The sequence below is a fragment of the Thamnophis elegans genome, chromosome 10, assembly GCF_009769535.1.
Source record: "Thamnophis elegans isolate rThaEle1 chromosome 10, rThaEle1.pri, whole genome shotgun sequence".
Classification (NCBI taxonomy): domain Eukaryota; kingdom Metazoa; phylum Chordata; class Lepidosauria; order Squamata; family Colubridae; genus Thamnophis; species Thamnophis elegans.
Genome location: NC_045550.1, coordinates 35893086 through 35913708, shown reverse-complemented (window position 1 = coordinate 35913708; position 20623 = coordinate 35893086). Strand labels below are relative to the sequence as shown.

General features: G+C 35.5%; 1 protein-coding gene across 1 annotated transcript in view; it reads left to right on the top strand.

The window, feature by feature from the left end:
* Window positions 1-18347, top strand: part of SPSB4 (splA/ryanodine receptor domain and SOCS box containing 4) — a 57892-nt gene extending 39545 nt beyond the window's left edge. The window contains exon 3 of the mRNA XM_032224892.1: window positions 16481-18347. Coding sequence (XP_032080783.1) covers window positions 16481-16608 — 128 coding nt within the window. The 3' untranslated portion in view covers window positions 16609-18347. The remainder of the gene's footprint in view (window positions 1-16480) is intronic.
* Window positions 18348-20623: the final 2276 nt, after the last annotated feature.

Genomic DNA, 20623 nt, shown 5'->3' with positions numbered 1-20623 from the left:
TAGGTAGTCAGCAGCAATAAAAACATCATTGATTTATAACAGATTGAAGAAAATGCTTGTTTAGTTTGTTTTTAATCAAGAAAAACACCAACACACTGTTCTCCATAGGGAAAAGTTGTTCTTTACAAAACCATCCCTACTTAGTATTTATAAGAAATTAAAATTAACTTCTTTATTATTTGAACCCTGATATTGACTTACCATATTTATAATACAAATAAATTTAGTCAGAGCTCTGAGTGAAGCAGCAAATTCTGCAGAATAGTATTAGTTTAGCTGTCTCTATGGCTCCAGATTACTGCAGATGACTTTGGCTAAGAAAATAGCATGAATCATTCTTCAGTTTATTGTAAAGCACTATAGACACTGTTGTAAATATATCCTGTCTGGGGAGATCAGATTCCAGTAATTGATTTAAAATACTGCTGACATCACAAATGGTAACTCAAACTGTCCTGGAAGAAAACAACTAAACTAGAATGACTGTTCCAACTTTTGGTTTTTAAACAATGCTGCTTGTATTAATATCATCAAGTCTAAAAGATAAATTTAAACCAATTTAGGAATGTACACTGAACATTTTTTCCAGAGTTCACCTTTCGTATTAGAGATCTGCCTTTCAGCACATACAAGTTTTTTCAAATGTGCCAACTAAACCTGATAAAGTTTAGCCTACATTTTGCTTTCTAGTATCTGGCTACCTAGCTAATTACCTATCATATTGTCTGTCTGTATGTCTATTATATTAATTTATTTGACACCCCCACACAAACATTTATTTTGGTCAGCTCAAAATAGCATATAATCTTAATTTTCCCACCTTCTCTTTTCCTCACAACAATAAACCTGAACTAAGAGAGAGTGATTGATCTTAAGTCACCCCACAGGCTTACATGCTAGAAGTTTCCTTTGTTTATAGCTCACCACCTTAGCCATGGTACCAAACAGGATATCTCTTTGCTACTACCATCTCAAGTTTAGTTTTGGCTAAGAAGAATATGTTCTTTTGGCCTTGACATACTTTAGTTGCTATTAAATTTCCTTTCTAATGAAAGAAAGTCATATCCTCCAAATTTCTTTGTCGTGCAGCTGAACAGCTATTGAAATTCATGCAATTACTGTAATTTCAGAAAGATGCTTTTGCTATATTCCAGCTTCAGTATTTTGAATAGCTCAACTATTTATTTCATTGCACAAATAAATAGATGAAAGTACCTCTGTATTCTTGGAATTATATTACTATCAGTGATCTAAATAAGTATCTTGGAATTGTTAAGGACTTTATCGCAAAGGTTAGGATTAAAGTTGCAAATGAATCAAATTTAATTGGATAAAGATCATTTTTGCACTAATTTTTTAGATTACATTATCTAAATACCTATTCATACTCATACTTAATTAACTTTACTGTACTATATTTTAATGGATTAATTCCCCACTTCCCATAGAGTATGTTCTGATTACTCACAACTAGAAAAAAATCTAATTATTTAATTTTGGGTTTTTTTGTAATCTGCAGTAATTGCAATATAAATGTACAGCAGGTATGGTGGCAAGTTTTTCTTAAGAATGCTCTCTATGACTTTATTCCTGTTTGTCAAATATTATAGATAGAATAGGATCTATAGATTGACAAACAGAATTTATACCCACTCAGTGGTGGGATTCAGCCAGTTCTCATCACTTCAGGAGAACTGGCTGTTAACTTTCTGAGCAGTTTGGTGAACTGAGTGTTGGAAGAAATCATTAGGGCAGAGAACCGGTTGTTAAATTATTTGAATCCCACCACTGTAAACACTGTAAGCCAAACCAAATCATGCCAAAGGAATCATAATACAGTTTATTACACGAACCCAGCAACTATGGGTTGGGAAACATGGTTCTTTCTTAACCTTTGCAGTATATGTGTCTTGGTAAGATCAGTCAGCTCCTAATCACACTATTTTCACTCATCATTTCAGGTTGGTCAAGGAAAACTGTTGTTCATCCTCTCACAAGGAACCAGATTTAAGTCCCACTAATATATAGTCCTGCCTGATGGTGAATAGCTGTTATCCTATCCCTATGTCAAGAACACCAAGCTGAATAAATCAACAAGGCATAAGAGTTGTCAGCAAATAAATAAGCCTAGCCCTAATAACCAGAACCATTTCTTTGATTTATATTCTTCCTTTCTATCCATTGGAGACTCACAATGCTATTTTAACTCTAGAATACTGTATAATGTAGTTCAATATCATAATAAACACTATTACCATTCCACCTGCATGTAGCCCATCAAATACATTTTATTTGTACCATTTCTTTTGAAAAGTTAATTGCAACTTGACATTCACCCAGCATGCTAAGTAAAGAACACCAGCATATATTTGAAATCTGTGGCATGTGCTTGAGTGTATCCAAGGATTCACTTAAATTAACTTATGTTATATGGATTGTACGGTTATGTTTATGCCTCTTAACTCAGGAAGAGCTGGAATCAAGATGCGGTTTGTAGGAAGAGATGAGAAAAGATGATGATTTCTTTTCAAAGTCTCTGCGTTCAACATTGTGCTGTGCCACTGTTTGAACAGGATTAAGTAGCCCTCTAGCTAGATTCCCTCTATTTAGCATTTCAAGCCAAGGTGCTTGATGACTAATAGTTCTTGAAATCCCTTCCTGAACTGAAGATAAATAGTAAAACATAATGAAGATTTCAGTTCTGCTAAAAGAGACATCCATGAAATATGTCAGTTCACTGGCACATACGGAGTTATTAACATCCTGAACAGACTGTAAAAGTACTATGTGAACTCACATCACTTGCAGTGATGCAGTGGAATTGACAGTTGTTAGGTTTGAAGTGCTGTCCCTGTAATGGAGTATTCTGGAGCTGTCAGAACAATAGCAGGCTTCACTTATCAGAAGTAAACAATCAGTTTTTGCTAGAGCTTTTAAAAAGATTCTGCATGATTTTTTTTTAATGCAAGCACAACGTATTTAAAATATCTGGTGACAGTTGTCTACTGTATAGTAGCATACAGCAAAAAGCAAATATTTCATGCGAAAGGTACAGGTAAAAGAATATTAAAAGTGGTAATAGCTATTTAGCCTGAATATCATACAAATCCGTGCAACATCTTTGTCCTCTATTTCAGTTCCTATAGTAGAGCTTTATCTTTTAACTTATATTGCTTTGTGCAGCTTGCAAGAATAAAAAAACCTGGATAAGAGGGCAGAGCTACATAGATCTCGTGTTGTCTGAGTTGGCATTGAATTTTGCATGTACCAGCTTTCTAAGGACAATAGATATACAGCTAGTAGCATAAATTACCTCCTTTGGAGTCTTTTTGTAGTAGGGAAGCTAATAAATTTGAATACATGCAGACATACACATGTATTTTGCATCTCTCTAGGTATCTTCTCCCTTATTGCCTAGAACTACGTTTCTCATACTTGGCAACTTCAAGATGGGTAGTCTGCTTCCAAAATTCCCAGGATAGAATTCTAGGAGTTGAAGTCTAATATCTGAAACTTGCCAAATTTGAAGAAGTCTGGGTTAGAGACTAATATTCTTTCTTTCCATTTGTTGCTTTTTTTTTCTTTTTCTTTGATGCTCAGATACTCATCTGACTGACCCTATTCCCTTAATCGAGCAGAGAACTACATATGTAGATAGATAAATCATTTATTGTTTTCTTTTTATTTATAAAACGTAACCCATAACGTAACCCATTCCTGCAGAAAAAAATATATTATTTATAAATAAAACATTTATTACCAGAATTAGATTATTTTTTAATCTAAAATTTTCCATTCTTTCATTTTTTCCCCATACCCAAGAATACTTTTTAAAAGATTATATTCCTAATTTTTGTGGCGGAGTTTTCTCCATATTTCCATTGCATAAAGGCATCTGTTACACATCAAACCTGCCTATTCTTTGTTGTTGTTGTTGTTGTTGTTGTTGTTGTTGTTGTTGTTGTTCCTCCATCATAATTTACTCTTGGTGACTGCCTGGACATGTCCCAGCAGTTTTGTTGGCAAGGTTTGTTTTTTATTTGTGGTTTGCCATTGCCTGCTTTGGCCCAACCTCTCACCTAGCTGTCTTTGTGGCTGTAGCAGAACTAGAACTCATAGTTTCCCAATTTCTATCCTAATGCTTTAATGATCCTATAATTACAAATTAGCTTTATTACAGACATATGTGCCATTTACCAGTAAGAGTTTCAGTTCAAAATCACCAACAAATGGAAATATGGAAGTAAAATAAGGAATTTTCAATAGACTTTTGGCTTCTTTCAATTGTCCTACCTTCTGCTACTCTTCTTTTTCTCTCAATTTCAAATTCATTCATTTGAATAATCTCTTACCACTCACAACATTCCTAAACTATCACTTCCCTAATCAAAGCACTATCAATGCATGCAACAACTACTCCTGTCTCAATTCAGCCAATTCTGCTATAGTTGACCTGCTAGGATTCCCTCTCAAGGTCCGTTGGAATAATATCTTTGCATACTTTCCATAATCCTTTCACTATTCAGCAGCCTGGTGTCCCTCCTGTTTCTGGACCTTCTGTGACTTTAATGCCCTAGTACATAAGAAAGATAACCACTTACCTTTTCCTCCCAGGACTGATGCTTTCACTCCTTCCTTGTCTGTCACCCAACTAATGAGTCAGTGCTTCACCATCTCCAAATTCTAATAGCCAGATAGATTTAGAAAAGTATCTGATCAGCTCCAGCAGAGGTCCCTTCGCATCACCTCTGTATTATTCATCACCCAGACTCCATTTGTATTGGAGCATGTTGATTTTTTTGTTAAATATATAAAACACACTGTGGCACCAGAACCACTCTAACCATTCCCGGTTCTTAATAGCAATAGCACTTAGACTTATATATCACTTCACAGTGCTTTACAGGCCTCTCTAAGTGGTTTACAGAGTTGGTATATTGCCCCTAACAATTTGGGTCCTCATTTTACCCACCTCGGAAGGATGGAAGCTGAGTCAACCTTGAGCCTGGTGAGATTTGAACTGTCAAATTGCAGACAGCTGGCAGTCAGCAGAAGTAGCCTGCAGTACTTCACTTTAACCACTGCACCACGACGGCATAAGCCTGAAAGCTGGCTGAGTGACTTTGGTCCAATCACTCACTCTCAGTGTAACTCCCCTCATAGGGTTGTTCTTGTGGGGAAGATAAAAGGAGGAAGAGTTTGAGATATGATTTCCACCATTACTTTTTAATAAAAATAATAAAGGCAAGATAAAAAAATAAAAATCCAGTAACATTTTGTCCTCAATATTCAGACTGGATCAAGGCACATTAAGATTCTTCCTATTATTAACTTGGAAACTAAGACTCACCAAAAGCTTTATTTAAAAGTTGTGCTTGTTTTATAAGAATAGATTTATCCATACATATAGTCTCTTTCTAAAGTCTTACATACTATTCTCTGAAATGATGAAAAATATTTTTTCTCGAGGATTATTTGTATAATCATTATGAGTGTTAGGGAAATACCTAGGACTTTGTTTTAATCACCCTTTAGAGATTTGGGGAAAGGCAAATGTGTTGTGAATCTCTCTCTCTCTATATATATATAAATGGCTGTCTGTGTGTTCCAGCATAACTCTGGAACGCCTCAAGCAATTTCAACCAAACTTGGAACACAGATGACTTACTCTCTGGAAAAAAAATACTGTGGGGGTAAGACACCCTTAACATCCCTCGGGGTATGTGTTCTGTTAAAATACAACCTGTTGTGCCTTAAAATGGCTACTGTACTGCCATAAAATAGCTTCTACTGTACAGCGCAGCAGAGTTGCCAGTAATGGCTTCACAGTACTCCACAAGGGGGCTCCCTCTGGTAAGGGGGACATCCAACATTAGAAACTACATTTGGTCTGGAGATTTTCCCCTTATAAATAAATACCCGGGCAACTTGAGGGCTATTGGCTAGTTTCAAATATTATTAGGAGAATTTTTGTTCTTTTTAAAAAAAATAAAGGCAAATGTAAGTAAATTCATAAACTGAATACACTACATAGTATGGCCTTTGCTGTTGTTGCTGCTGCTGCTGTTGTTTTAAGGTAGCAATTTTTTTGGGAATTTTTATGCACAAACATTTAGATAAAATTAAATGGTTAAATATGGTTTCAGAGTAGTCTGTTTTAAAAGAAAGCCCTTTGCCTAATTCTAGTCTGTGGGTGTGGGTGGGTGTTATTGCCTTCATTCAATTTCATTCATTCTGTGTTCACTTTCTTTCACTTAAATCATTTAGGAGTGGTATTATTGGGAAGAAAACAGACTGAGACAATTCTTTATATTGTCTAGGTCTATTCTTGGTAATAAGAATATTGTAGAAAAGAGGTGTTTGGATTTCCTGTAGATTTCTGCCATTGACACATTGTTTTAAATGAACAAATTTACTTTCAATCAAACTCTAAACATTCTTCCTGTGGCAGCTTAAAAGGTTTCCCTGTCTTGTGAAAATAGCTTTAATGGGATCTATTCTACATAAAGGTCACCTTTTTTTTTTTTACAATGGCTTGGCCATTACCTTCATAATCTTGGCAGTAGATAATGACTGCACAGTGTGAGAAGTTGAATTCCTACAGGCATTGTAGAAATTCATGTAGGATTTGTAACGTAGGTGTTTTTTTTTAATGAAATTCTGTATGTTAAGCGGGCAAGGAAGTAAATTAATAGTTTCCTACAGCAGTTGTAGTCAGAAAACTGCATGTGTTCATGCAAGTTACCCATCATGACTTTTTCTTCTGCTATAAAATATATAAAATACAACTGCTTAATAAAAGGAATAAGAATACCAAACAGAAGCATTCAATTTGCCTTAGAAATTCAATAGGCACCTGAGAGTAGTACTGTGTCTTATATCTCATGTCATATTGATGCACAAATGCTTACACATAACAGGTCATAAATAGGTGGCAGTCCTTAACTGATCCTGAGAAAACTTACTGAAGTTGCCCTTACTTGAATGGTCCCCACAAGAAAATGGAAGTAAAAAAAATTATCCCATACTAAGGCAATAGCAAGCCACTTTATTGCTGCCAAGTTATACTATGGGTGAATAGTATTCAATTCACTATGGGTGAATTGAGCCTAAATCAAGGAAGACATTAGTTTTTAAGTCTAATGGAATGGTTCAGATAACCTTGTTTTCAGGTTCATTACAGAAATACATATTATGTATAAAGACTTTACATCAAGGGAAAATTACATAACAACTACAGACCAGGAAAGAATTAAAAATTCTGTTACCGAATATGCACAAAGTTCAAACACGTGTGGCTTTATTATACAACAAAAAAGTTAAGGTAGTTAAATCTGTCAGTTATCATGTGAACATATTAGGTCAAAATAATGAGCTAAAGGAAGTAGTGGATATGTAAAAATTAATTTCTAAAAAAAGAAAGCAGGAAGATTGGTGCAGGGAGATTGGTAATGGTTTTTCTAGTAACTTTGGAGACATGGACAGATTACCGAATGTAATCTGTCACACACTGAATGTAAATCCTAAACAATGTAAGAGAATAAATTAAAAGCTGTTAAGGTAAACATGAAAGAGAATTGAACTAAACATTTAACTATTCATTTCATTTAAGCGTGAATATTTTTTCTCTTAAAAAATAAAGTAGTCAAGCAAATATTGAGAAATGTCTTGAGCATGCAGTCGTTGGAAAAACAAAGTAAATCAACAGCTAAAAGTTGTTTAGAAAAATGTACAGATGACCAGATTAATAGGAATCAAAGGATAGGAAACACGGGGAAACTACTTCACATGCCGTGTGTTCCTCAACAATCAGACTCAGAAGTCAGATTATGTGGTCCTTCATTGTGTCTTGTTTGTTTTTGTTTTTAAAAATTCAAAATACAATAATGTATAGATTGTACCTATTTATTAAATATATTCATTTAAAAGCTTTCTTATTAAAATATATTAAATACAAAGTACTATATTGATAGATATAAACTAAAGTGAATTATCTATCCTAGAAGGTTAATTCTGCTTGGTTTACTTAGTAAGAAAGTTTTTGGTGTGGTTGCTAATAATCTTTATGCATTGCTTTCTTATTTGTCTCAGACTTTTAATAAGTGGACACTGTTACACTACTGAGGGACTTCCGCCCCCCCTCTTTTTTCATAATAATATCCCAACTTATATTCAATCAATCTCCATTGGATTATTTCCCCCCCAAAAAAATTTTGCCAACATTTTTGGGACTCATTAGCAGATATGCCAGGAAGGTCTACAACAATTCACTGTGGCCCACTTGTCACAGGCAACTTTTGTGGGCAGCTCGCTAGGGAACAAATCACCATGGCCAACTTGCCCAGAGACAACTCGCTGCAGGATAAGAGTTACACTAATATGGAAGAAATAGTGGAATAGTATCATTAAAGAAAGGGTACCAAAGGAGGGATAAAATAAAATGTGATGATAAAAATTAAAATATTTTTAAAAATATTTTAAATAATTAAATTTAATTGTCCCACAGCAAGTTGTCCCATGGCAAGTTGGCCATGGTGAGTTGGACATGGTAGTGTTGTAGAAAATGACAGGCTTTAGACTTCCCAGGATACAGGAAAAGTTTATTTGGCAGCCAGGTTCAGAAAGTTAGCGAAATGGCTAACATTGCAAATTCTGAACAACCTTCATCATCAAAGCACGCGTTCTTATACATTCTCAAAAGCATTGCAATACAGAAATACTTAACTCATTTCTTATTGGTTATTTTGGGGGAAAAGTCTTATAAGTAGATGAGGGTCTTACTTCTCCTTTTGTTACAGGTATGGACTACGTGTCATTAACGAACTTTATCTGAACCTTGTGGTTTCGACTTTTGACAAAGGGACGTTGGCTAGAACATCTTGTGGTTAGAGCAGTGTTTCTCAACCTTGGCGACTTTAAGTCGTGTGGACTTCAACTCCCAGAATCCCCCAGCCAGCACAGCACATTCTGGGAGTTGAAGTCCACACGACTTAAAGTCGCCAAGGTTGAGAAACACTGGGTTAGAGGCTGATGACATTTCCTTTAAGCAAACGTCTAACTGTCCCTTTTATGCCACATCTTCATTCTTATATTTTTAATCCATATTTTATTCTACTTTATTAGCTTGACCATGGCAAGTTGGCGGCAGCAATTTGGCTGAGGCGAGTTGTTCCATGATCCATTTCAGTTTTTCCCGTTGGGCCCATTTTTCACCCACCCTCACAGGCTCTGGAAGCTTTCTTGAATCCTGGTGAGGGTGAAAATGGCCTTCCTTGGTCCTCCAGAAGGCCGAAAATTAGCTGGCCGGTGCACATATGCGCACTGGAGCGGAAGGCTCACGTGCTATCAGAAATGGCTCCGCGTACCACCTGTGACACATGTGCCACAGGTTCACCATCACAGGTATAGACTAAGATATGAATTGGAACACAGTTGTGTTGAATTAGATCATTTTAACATGATCTCATCTTTTTTGTCCTTGATATATATCTGAAAGCTCCTGTCATACAGAGAGGCATGCAAACATTTCTGCATATCTAGTCAAATTATATATTTCAGTGATTACCTAGTAAAAAAAAGATGGTGTAAATGCTACAGGATGTAACATAAAGCAAGGCATCTTTTCACAGATTCATGCTTGCTATTTATGAAATTGTTTATAGATTCAAAATAAGAATAGAATACGGTAGATGCAGATGTTTACATATCCTGCCAATCAAAACTTTGTAACACCTCCTTTGGCAAAAATAACAGCTCCGAAATGTGCCAGCTAAAAGTCTTTCTGTCTCTAGAATTTTTGTTCCTACTCCTTCTTGCAAAACACTTGTAGCTGAGAAAAAATGTGATATATGCACTGCATATTTGATATCTGTCCACAGATTTAAATAATATTCAAGTCTGGAAACAGTAAAAGCCATTCCAAATCTTTAATCTTCCCTTCCTCTAAGACTGATTTGGAGGTATGTTTCTGATCATTGTCTTGCTGAAATATACAACCTCCTTTTAGCTAAAAGTTGTATGAAAACATACAATTAGACAAAGGGTGCCAAATTTTTTTGCTTGCGCCTATAATTTGAAACAGTTGTTAAGGCACACAATGAACAGCTGGCTCTATATTTTTAGGGTTTTGTGCTGGGTTTTATGCTTTAATGCTGGGAAAACATTTGCTAAAGAGCCTTAGAGATAAAATGGGGAAATACATAATTATATATAAAAAAATATTTTATTTCTATAGATTACCTTTATTGTTCAAAGTCTCCCCAAAGAGATGAAAACAGATATTGATCTTGTCAGACATATGGAGGGCAGTGATTAATAATGCATAGTTTTGCTTGTGTATGTAGAAAGTACATCAATAAAGTAAATTGTATGAAACGCTTGACCTTTTTCAGGATCAAGGGGAGAGCCAAATGAATAATTCAAACTTCATCTCAACCTGGAAGGTGTAAATTTGATGTACTCTACCATACTGAATAGATCCCAGCTTTGGTAGCTGTCATTTTAAAGTTGTTAATTAGGACATAATTTGCAAATATATCAGTAGAATTTTAAATCAGACTTTTAAACTAATGAATGTTGACTTTTTACATTTAACTGCTTTGCTTGATACTTAAATGTATCTCAGAGTTCATTGGCCCTATTTATGTATTCAGTCAAATTAAATGATGGTCAAAAGCAGTGATAAGAACATTCACACAATGTTCCATTCTCCTTCCCAACCCAGCCCCAATGTTTCTTGTCTTGAAAAAAACATTCAGAAGTTGCAAACAATTATGTCATGCTTGCAATAGAGCAACTCTGTCACCTTGATATTTCCCAGCAACAATATACCCGACTGTCCTCTGCTCTGCAAAGAGATTTCAAAACAAGGTTCACTGATATCAATAAAACTATCCTTCTCAGCCACATTTAAAAATCAGCTTGGAAACTATTTTTAACAAACTACAGCAAACAAAAACACTAGTGTATGTGTAATCTTCAGCTATGAAATACTTACAAAGAATTGGAAAGAATTAGACAGAAGCAAGGAGCTTTTGGTATTTGAGCAACTGAAAGCAAAGAATTAATTGACAATTAAAAATCTGTCCTTCCATCCTTCCATTCATCTTTAAGATTAATTTGTGAGTTGACTGGGTTTTATTTTCAACTCTGCCATACAAAACCACTGTATGGTTGCAGATATCATGTTATTTTGAATTTTAAGAGGTTTCTTTTAAAAAAAAAATAGGATACATTTCTCTTTTGAAAAGTCAGTGACTCTGATAGAAATTTTCTCTTCTTTGCTTCTCTGGGCCCAGACTGAGTCAGTCAGTCTACAAAACAACTTCCCACAGAGAAATGTGACTCATCAAGAAAGAGAATGACATTTAAACCACTGCAGTCTAGAAGAAAATGTGGAAGAGAGGATGGTACAATTGGGAGATTTCAGAAACATTGAGGAAATGTATAGACAACATTGCCACCAAGCTTCTAAGATTTTTGAGATAAATCAAACTTTTAAATATTTCACAAAATAACTGTGTATGAAAGGAGAAATTTGATAGAGAAAATTGATAGGCTACATGCTCACTGGCTTTTGTTCATATATGAGTAATTAAATTTTAGTTTCAAAAATCTGAAAGATATTACCATATCCATATGTAAGCATTTGCCTGCTGAGGGACAGAGCCAAACTATATTTGAAAATTTTGGAGTATACCCAGGATTTTCTTGCGTGTCCAGATGTTGCGTTATGGTTGTAAATATGCTTGGATGAACCTTCTTACATAATTACACACAATTGGAAATCTTGCCTAGTATAAGCAGAGAAATTTTGAGCTTACATGACAAAACTGACTTAATGAAATAATTGTTCAGTTAAAATAATATATTAATTAGCAGCAATTAATGTTGTAGGCAGTGTGATTGCTGCTTCTGCAATAACCGATACTCAAAAACATGCTGCTTCTGATCCCTGAAGTAGCATTGTCTTTCTCTCCAGATGTGTGTCTAATCACCATTCAGTGCCATTCAATTTGCATAATGGTTATTTGTAGCATTTATTTCCATAGCTGACCTATCCACAAAGGGAATAAATATTGTTTTAAATATTAAATCCAGTCTTTTTTCTGTTCCACAACTGCACCTTATCAAAACTCACACTAAATTATTGAAGAAGGTAAAATATTTTTCTGTCCCAGTATTATGATTAATTATGTATATGATTTACTTGCTTCTCTGTATTAAATAAATATAACTCCCCCCCCCCCCAAAAAAAAAATTAGAATATTCTGAACTGGGTGGGATGGATAATGTCCTAAGTTGTTATACAAAAGCATTGTTTCTTCTGGTAGTGGCTTATATGTTGATGCACAATATTACAAGTGTGTTGAATCATGAACTTTTGTGAAATCATTACTGTACAAGTAATTTTATATCTGCACCATTGTTTTTGTACCTTATCTGTCATCTGTATGTTTCTCCAGAATTTTATCCAATAATTAACCTTTTCTTTTTGGCATAAAACATGTTGCTTTCTGTTGCAGTAGAGATCATATTTGGCAGGTTATGAAACTAATTAAATGGGTCTAACCATAATGGCTAGACAGGAAAATTAAAAAAAAACATCCTAAAAGAACAATGGTAAATCACATCAGTACCTCTGCCAAGAAAGCTTTGTGGAGGAACCTTTCCCTCCCCACCATTGTACTGTTGTAGTGCTAAGAAGAAAAGGGGGGGGGGAGCCATAGTATATTTCACAGAAAATTCTTGATTTTTGAATTATATACCTAATTCAGAGACTTGTACTCAAAATCATCTATATCCTACACATACACATGCATATACAGATGGGGAAGGGGAGGCTAGAACTGAGAAGATACAGAAAATTGTTAAATGTTACATCTTGGGTAGTAAAATAATTTAGAGTAGAGAAAAAACAGCTATCCTTGGCAGCGACACATGTGAAAAAGAACTGGGTGAACACAAGCTAAACAAGTGTGATGAAGATGAAACGTGTGTAGTTAGAAAAAAATATAAAAGTATGTTCAATGTAGTGGAAAAAGGGAATTAATGAATGTGGAAAAACAAGAGATCGGAATGAAGATTGAATGGATACTGAATCATTGGAATTGAATGACAGACGTTGATGTGATTTAAAGTGTATACAGTAGATCAACGAGGTTCATATTTTAAAATAAAGGAAGGAAGAGAAAGTGAATTGGGTAAAACATTAAAAACAAATGAAATATATAGAGCAGTGATGGCTAGCCTTTTTGTAAAGGCATGCCAAAATTGTGCCCATACCTGCAACTCAATGCGCCCTGTCCACCTGTGCATACGTGCATGATCTCCACCCTATACATGCGCATGCATAAGGCGGGGATCCTAGCAGCCTACTCCCTTCCCCACAGCCCTGCCATGCTTAGCTGCCTTCCACACAGCCTTACCGGCAGTCCCTCACGCCTGCTTGACTTCCAAGGTCAGCATCCAGCCCAGCCAATGGGTGGGTGGGCAGCCTTGGTGGAGAAGCATCCCCTGCTCTGGGGCTGAGAGGAGCAGTGGCAGTGGTGGTGGTGTTCTGGGAGGGCAGGCGCCAGGCAGATGTCCAAGGGGCTGCTGCACATGCCACTGCCTGCCCTCCCAGAGCATCGCTGCCGGATTCAGGGAGGAGAGCTCCAGTTCTCCTGTGCTGCACAGGACTTTCCTTGCACAGAAGAGCTGGAGCTCTCCTCCCTGCATCCAGCGACAGCAGCTGCTGCTGTTTCCCATTCCCCTCCTTCCTGAGCCAACATGAAGGGGACCGCAGCACTGAGGAGTTTCCTGCACAGTGGGGCTCTCCGGCACTGCACAGCCACAGTTTGGGAATAGTATATTTAATAGTATTTTATCATCTCTCATGCATTGTACTTTTAGGCAATTAACAAAGTTGAAAGTATATTTTAAAACAATTCTAAAGTTCACACAATAATAGCTAAAATTCCAGGGTAGATACATTTGCATATTCCTAAAATGTAGAGAGATAAGTGGGTGCTTTATTTTTGAAAGTGTTTATGTGTCCATGTTGTAGTTTGTAGTCATATGTTTGTCATATATACATTGTAATTGTATTTATGCTGTTTTTATTGTTTTGGGTGAGCCACCTAGTTATTTTTTAAGGTGAGCATCCATGCAGGTTTTTAAACAAATAAATAAATTGCAAACTAAGGATTATTACTATAACCTAAACAGTACTTTTTTCTGGTTGATATCAAATAAACGTCTCAAGATGTGGTAATGCCGAGAGGCTCTCCAGCTGAGATTCAAAATAGTCAGGCAGATATTAGTAGAATAAGGCAGTCCCTTGTATATCATGATCTCAATTATTCAAAAGCCAAATCTTAAACCTCACAGGGTGCAGTTGGTTCAACAATAGTGTTACACGGCAGGGATGAAATGCACTCTAAAAAGGCAACATTGCTATTACATTTTGTACTCTCTGTACCTTCTGGATCACATGAAAGGACAACTCCAAATAAAGCACTTTCCGATAATTAAGATGTTCAGTGTCCTGAGATGTCTGTAGCTGGAACACCAATGAAAGCTAAAACACAGTAGAAAAGTATTCTGTATTCAGTCTAAAATAGCATCCAGGCACTAATTGTAATGGAATGACTTTGGGGAATCAGGAAAAGAGATGCTGCCTAGGAAACAATCAGGCGAGAAGGGGAGATGCCCCGAAGGAATGAACAGGGAAAGAAACTTAGGAAGTGAACCCTCCTAATGGATCCAGCTATTAAAAATGGTGACAGAAAGTTTGTGCTATCAGACTTGCTACATTTTGTTAATATAGCCTTAGAATAAAATAGAATTAATCTACTCATGTTTCCTGTGTGGTTTAACTAGCAGGGTTGACACTAATCTAGGACCTGCGTAACTTTTCCTATGTACATTGAATGGAGACATATAATTATGAGTGTTTTCCCCGTGTTTTGTGTTTTCTGTCAGATTTGTTTTTAATTACCTTATATAAACCTATATAACATTTTGACTCTATTTATGGCGACACATAGCTTTTTTTGTTTTAAAACAAAACTCATTTGTTTTAAATGTCCAGTGTTTGGAGAAAAAAGGAAGTGTTATAATTTCAGAAAAACACTTTTGAAAGATAATGGCTAAAGGTGTTGCAAGTATTCACTACTCCTTTTTATGTCTCCTTTTGATAACTGCTTTTTGTTTGTTGAGGAGTGTTGTGTTAACAATTGTGTAAGAATCTACTAAAAATGTCACAAAGTAATCACAAATGGTTGAATGAATATATATATATATGCTAATTTTGGAGTTAATACTTAGTTTACATTCCCAGACTGATAAAAATCAATTCTTGGTTTGTATTTAATCTTGGCTTTAATTACTAGGAAGGGCACTTCAGCACTTCTGGTACAATAGTTGGCAAAACATTAACTACTGAATTGCTGCATACAATGAGTCTGAAAGAGCTTTATATGTCTAGAACATTTTGACATTTTAACTGTCCTGTTCTGTCCCAGAATGCTGAAAGTGCAGTGTGTACCATGTACCATGTCATATCCTCCTCCCAATAATGAAATGTTTTCCCTTGATTTTTGTTTTTAAGCATAATAAAGCTCTGTATAGATCTTAAGGATTTGCATGTAGATAAAAATGTTTGAACATTTAACCTAATAACCATAAAGACATTAAGTGGTTACATTCAATTTGCACACCCAAGAGATACAGTGTTTGATGTGAGAATTACCCAAGCCAGTTACCCATACGTTCTTTCAAAATCAGCAATCAATAGCAGAATTGTACTCCCTTTCTTTAAAAGCTTTAAAAACTTTTCTTTTGGGGGGGGGGAGGGGCGAGGGCTTAAAAACAAGTATTTAAAAAATATGGTTCAAATATTGAATAGTTTTGTCTCTGATACTCTTGCATTTGTTTTAGAGATATGTTTATTATCTGAGATGTCAGAAAGAAAGTGTCATTTCTGTTTACTTCAGCATCTCAGTGGAAAGTCACACTGCACTGAAAAGGTTCTTTTCAAGTTGAATTGCATTTTAGTTTCTTTTCCTAAATGGGAACAAATATAACATTTAAAGGTCAGGCATATCTCAGTTCAGCTGCAGAAAATATTGTATTTTAAGTCTTCAAGGGATTTCTATCTATGTTGAAATTCCTGGTAACTTGTATGGGTCCCCCCCCCATCCAATTTAAAACCTTATAAGTGTATTTCTCCAAGAAATAGACCATATTTTAATTTTATTTTGTATATAATACACTATTTTTTATAAATAACTCAAGGCAGTGAACATACCTAATATTTATTAGCTTATTTTCCCTACTTTCCCTGCCTAGATTTCTTCTGCTATGATCAGTTCATGCATATATGCATTTATTTAAAAGTGATATTTCTACTTTAAAAGTGATATTGCCCATTTATATTTATTTATTAATGAAGATAAGAAATGAAAATGTTGATGTTATGTTTCTGTTTCATTTTCAGCTGAACCTCTACCTTTAATGGATCTGTGTCGAAGATCAATTCGTTTTGCTTTGGGACGAGAACGCCTGCATGATATAGAAAGTCTACCTTTGCCTCAGTCTTTGAAAAATTATTTACAATATCAGTAATATGATTCTAGAGCTCTAAATGGTAGAAATTGTTTACATCAGAATATAAATCTTCATGGTGGATATTTTGAGTGTTATTTAATTATTTTTTACATTTTTTAAAAATAAACCATAGCAGAGGATTATGGAGACTACTAAGAAATGTGAAAATGTTGAATTGATTTAGTTCTTTCAGTAGAATAATTGTTGCCTATACTGTTACACAGCCTCATTATGCAGAATCCAAAGCTTGTTTTCACAGGTAAGAGCCAAATGCGATATGGGTGTTAGGTTAGACCTGATGTTGGATGTGTGCCCGATGTGCAAGTGATGCAAATACAACTCTCCAAACCAGTGTTCATGAAAGAAGAATATTCTTTTATATAGGTCAGAGTATCAGCATGTGAAAGAAATAATCCCTGATTGATGGTTTTCAAAATTCTTAACATGCCAAATAATTAGGTTCTTACAATATCAATTATAATGCAAAATTCCTTACTCATGCAATCTGTTTATTCTCATTTTGGAAGGAAAATGTTTCAGGGAACACATCGCATCTAGTGTGCACCATAGGAAGACAATAGGGATCTTTGTGCACATGGAACATAGAAGCCTCATTGGTACTTCAAGATTGTGGCCTCTTATATCTAGGTGCTCAGATTTTTCAGAAAATAATGTTCTTGGTATAATATACCATCTGCCATATTTTAACTTACAGTACTTTATTGTACAAGATAGTCGATCTTGTTTTCCAAAGCAACTCAGCTCAATCTACAAATTAGTTAAGTTAGTTGACTTTCTTAAATTGTTTTTGCTTTTAATTCTTCAGTAGAATGAAATTTGGTCAAATTAGTCTTTTCCAGCTTAACCAGCTTTGGTTCCAGTATTCTGGCTCTGACTTATATTAATTTGTCAAATATCATGCTGCCTTTTTATTCGTGACCAGATTATTATTATTATTATTTACTTTTTTAGTTCCAAATACCAGGTTTCCTGTAATGTGCCTATGGCATAAGAGGGCTTGAATTAATCCACTCCATGAACACATTGAGAAATTCCAGAGCTCAAAAGTTAGCCAAGCCCTCTGCCAAAATTGTGTGCCAGCTTCCCATGTGAATATCCAAGGCTCTGATGAGTGTTCCACATGTTCAAATGACCCTGGGCTTTTACTCATACATTTGTGCATATATTTATGTGAATACCTCATTCTCTGAAATTGTTATCTCTTTCTAACCAAGCCAAATTGGCAAAACACATGTTACCATGGCATCGCAGACAAGTACATAAAGGGCAGGATATACACTGCAACATATTTTATTGTTTGCCCTTCCCCTCTGCACTCTACCAGACATCCCTCTCAGACAGGCAACACATGGTTCCAGAAACAGGAAAACATAGCCTATAAATGTCTTATTTTAAAACTTGCAAGGGACAATAATATGTAACTTTATACAGTTTTGTTTATCTTGTCACACATTGAGTATTACATTTTGAATTTCTCTCTCCAGAATAGAGTGGATTTTTTTTTTTGTTTTGTTCTTACATCTTTTTCTCCTTTGCTTAGAATGTGTCTTCATTTGTCAGGGTCGACTCATTTTTAAGGGAACTGCTTTTGTTTGTAATTTTTTTCTGCTCCATTCACATTTCTTTGCCTGATCATGATCTAGTTTTTAACTGGAAGTTGTTGTAATGGCAGGATATCAAATGTTGATTGAACTGCCTTCAGCATATTTTAATGTGAATTCACCGAAGAATGAAGATATTTCTAATAAACTCTACTGTCCAAATGACTACTTGTGTATTATGTTTCCTTCTTTCCTACTTGCATGCATATTATAATAAACCACTTAGCAATTCATTTTTTCTCTACCTGACCATTTTTGTTACAATATCTTTCATACCAATGCTTTCCCGTGGGAGAGAAATGAATAGAACTAGAAAAAAAGCTGATTTACAGAAAGAAAATAGATTACAAAACATCTATGACATAAAGTCCTCTGCTTCAGTTTTAAAATGTATTTATTAGTAACGTCTGTCTACTCCCTTTGTTCAGTTTTGGCTTCATCCTGTTTTCATTGGCAGAGTTCTCTGTGTCAACCACCCACTTCTAGTACCCTTCATGATACAGGTTGCACTACATTAGAAGAATAGAGTTCATTGACAGTTGAAGCTGTATGATTTTACTTTTCACTGCTTATAACATTTGCATTCTTTCTCAAGCGCAAGTTTTATTTTCATGTCAGCTTGCCAATTTAAAAAAGATGTTCAAACCTCATGTTCATCTTTTTTTCACACGGACAGGAAAGCTTGAAGTGTTTTACTTACATTTTTTCTGTTTTCTTATACTAAGGGAAACAATTGTTATACAGTTGTTCTGGATATTTTTTGATCTGAGAATTGAATTGCAGAAATTAAGACATTGAAAGTTATGTGAAAAGTGTGAATGAAATGAAGCAGATTTATTTCTCCAATATCCTAATTGATGCTACCATTCACCGATGTTTTTTGAATGTCAGGTTTTGTTTGCTGTACTGCAATCTTCTTTTAGAAGAGGGAGCTTTTTTTTTAAATCTTGTCACAGAAGAAACTTTTTTTCCAGCTAATAGTAATAGAATAACATGATCCAGGGTTATTCTAATTCTTACAGTTCTACATTTAGCAAAACAATTCATTATGGTTCAATTTTTTTATTTCAGTTGCATCTAGCTCTCTGTTGATAAAAATTATAAAAAGATTATACAATATGAATATTTCCAATCTTATTTATAACTTGGAATGAATGTTGCTGATAACCACAATTTTTTTGTTAAATTTCTTGGCCACCTATCTTGCTTCAGGTTCTAGACAGCTTAAACTAATAAAATGAAAGAAATGAAAGGGTAAACAGAACAAAAGTAAAATAATAGAATCATAAAATAAACAATTAAAAAAATAAGAATACATCAATAAAAGGTAAAGGTTCCCCTTGCTAGTCATTCTTGACTCTAGGGGGTGTGCTCATCTCAGTTTCAAAGCTGAAGAGCCAGCACTGTCCAAAGACATCTCCGTGGTCATGTGGCCAGCATGACTAAATGCCAAAGGCGCACATGCTGTTACCTTCTCACCAAAGGTGGTTCCTATTTTTCTACTTGCGTTTTTATATGCTTTCAAACTGCTAGGTTGGCAGAAGCTAAGACAAGTAACGGGAGCTCACTCTGTTACACAGCACTAGGGATTTGAACTGCTGACCTATCTGATCGACAAGCCCAGTATCTTAACCACTGAGCCACCTATAATACGATAACCAAAACGATGGATGCGTGGAGAGCAGAAAGCAAGAAGTGGAAGGTGACATCTTCCTTCAATCCTCCATTATGAAACTCCTCCATTCTGCCCCTAGACTAACCAGCAGAGCCAGATCTTCAGATGCTTGTGGGAAGATAGGAAGGTGGAGGCTAATCCTACCTAAGAGGTTAAGATGTACCGAAGGATCAGCACTGGAGCAGATAATACTTCTGCATCTTGGTAGTCAGAATTCTTTGACTTACAGGACCCAAAGTATGCCTTCTCTGCCAGCATGAGTAGGATAGACTTGTTCTAACAGGACAGGGCGGTTCATCAGATAATCTAGACCTAAGCCATTAATGGTTTTAAAGGTCATAGCTAACATGTTAGCTCTTGGAAGCACTTGGTGAAGTTCTCAGGGCAGACGTGTAATAAGGGCGATCCTAGGGGTCCAAAGACTGCTTTTGAGGAAACAGAAATTTTTGTCATTGTGTCATTCCAGGCAATTTCAATTTCCCAATTTAACCTTGCACCCAATCCTTTTCAAGTACTAATCAGGTCAATTTTTGCTTTCTATCATGGTTGACTTGCTACGCAGCATGCTCACAACAAGACAACAATAATGGAAGGGAGAAGGGAAGGCATTGGAATGTAAGGGAGGGTTGGGAGGGAAGCTCTGGATTCTAAGTGTGCCATCTGGAAATATTAGACAGCTCCATTCCAAGGTTAACAACTCAGAATGTCCAAAACAAACATAGTTCTCAGAACAACC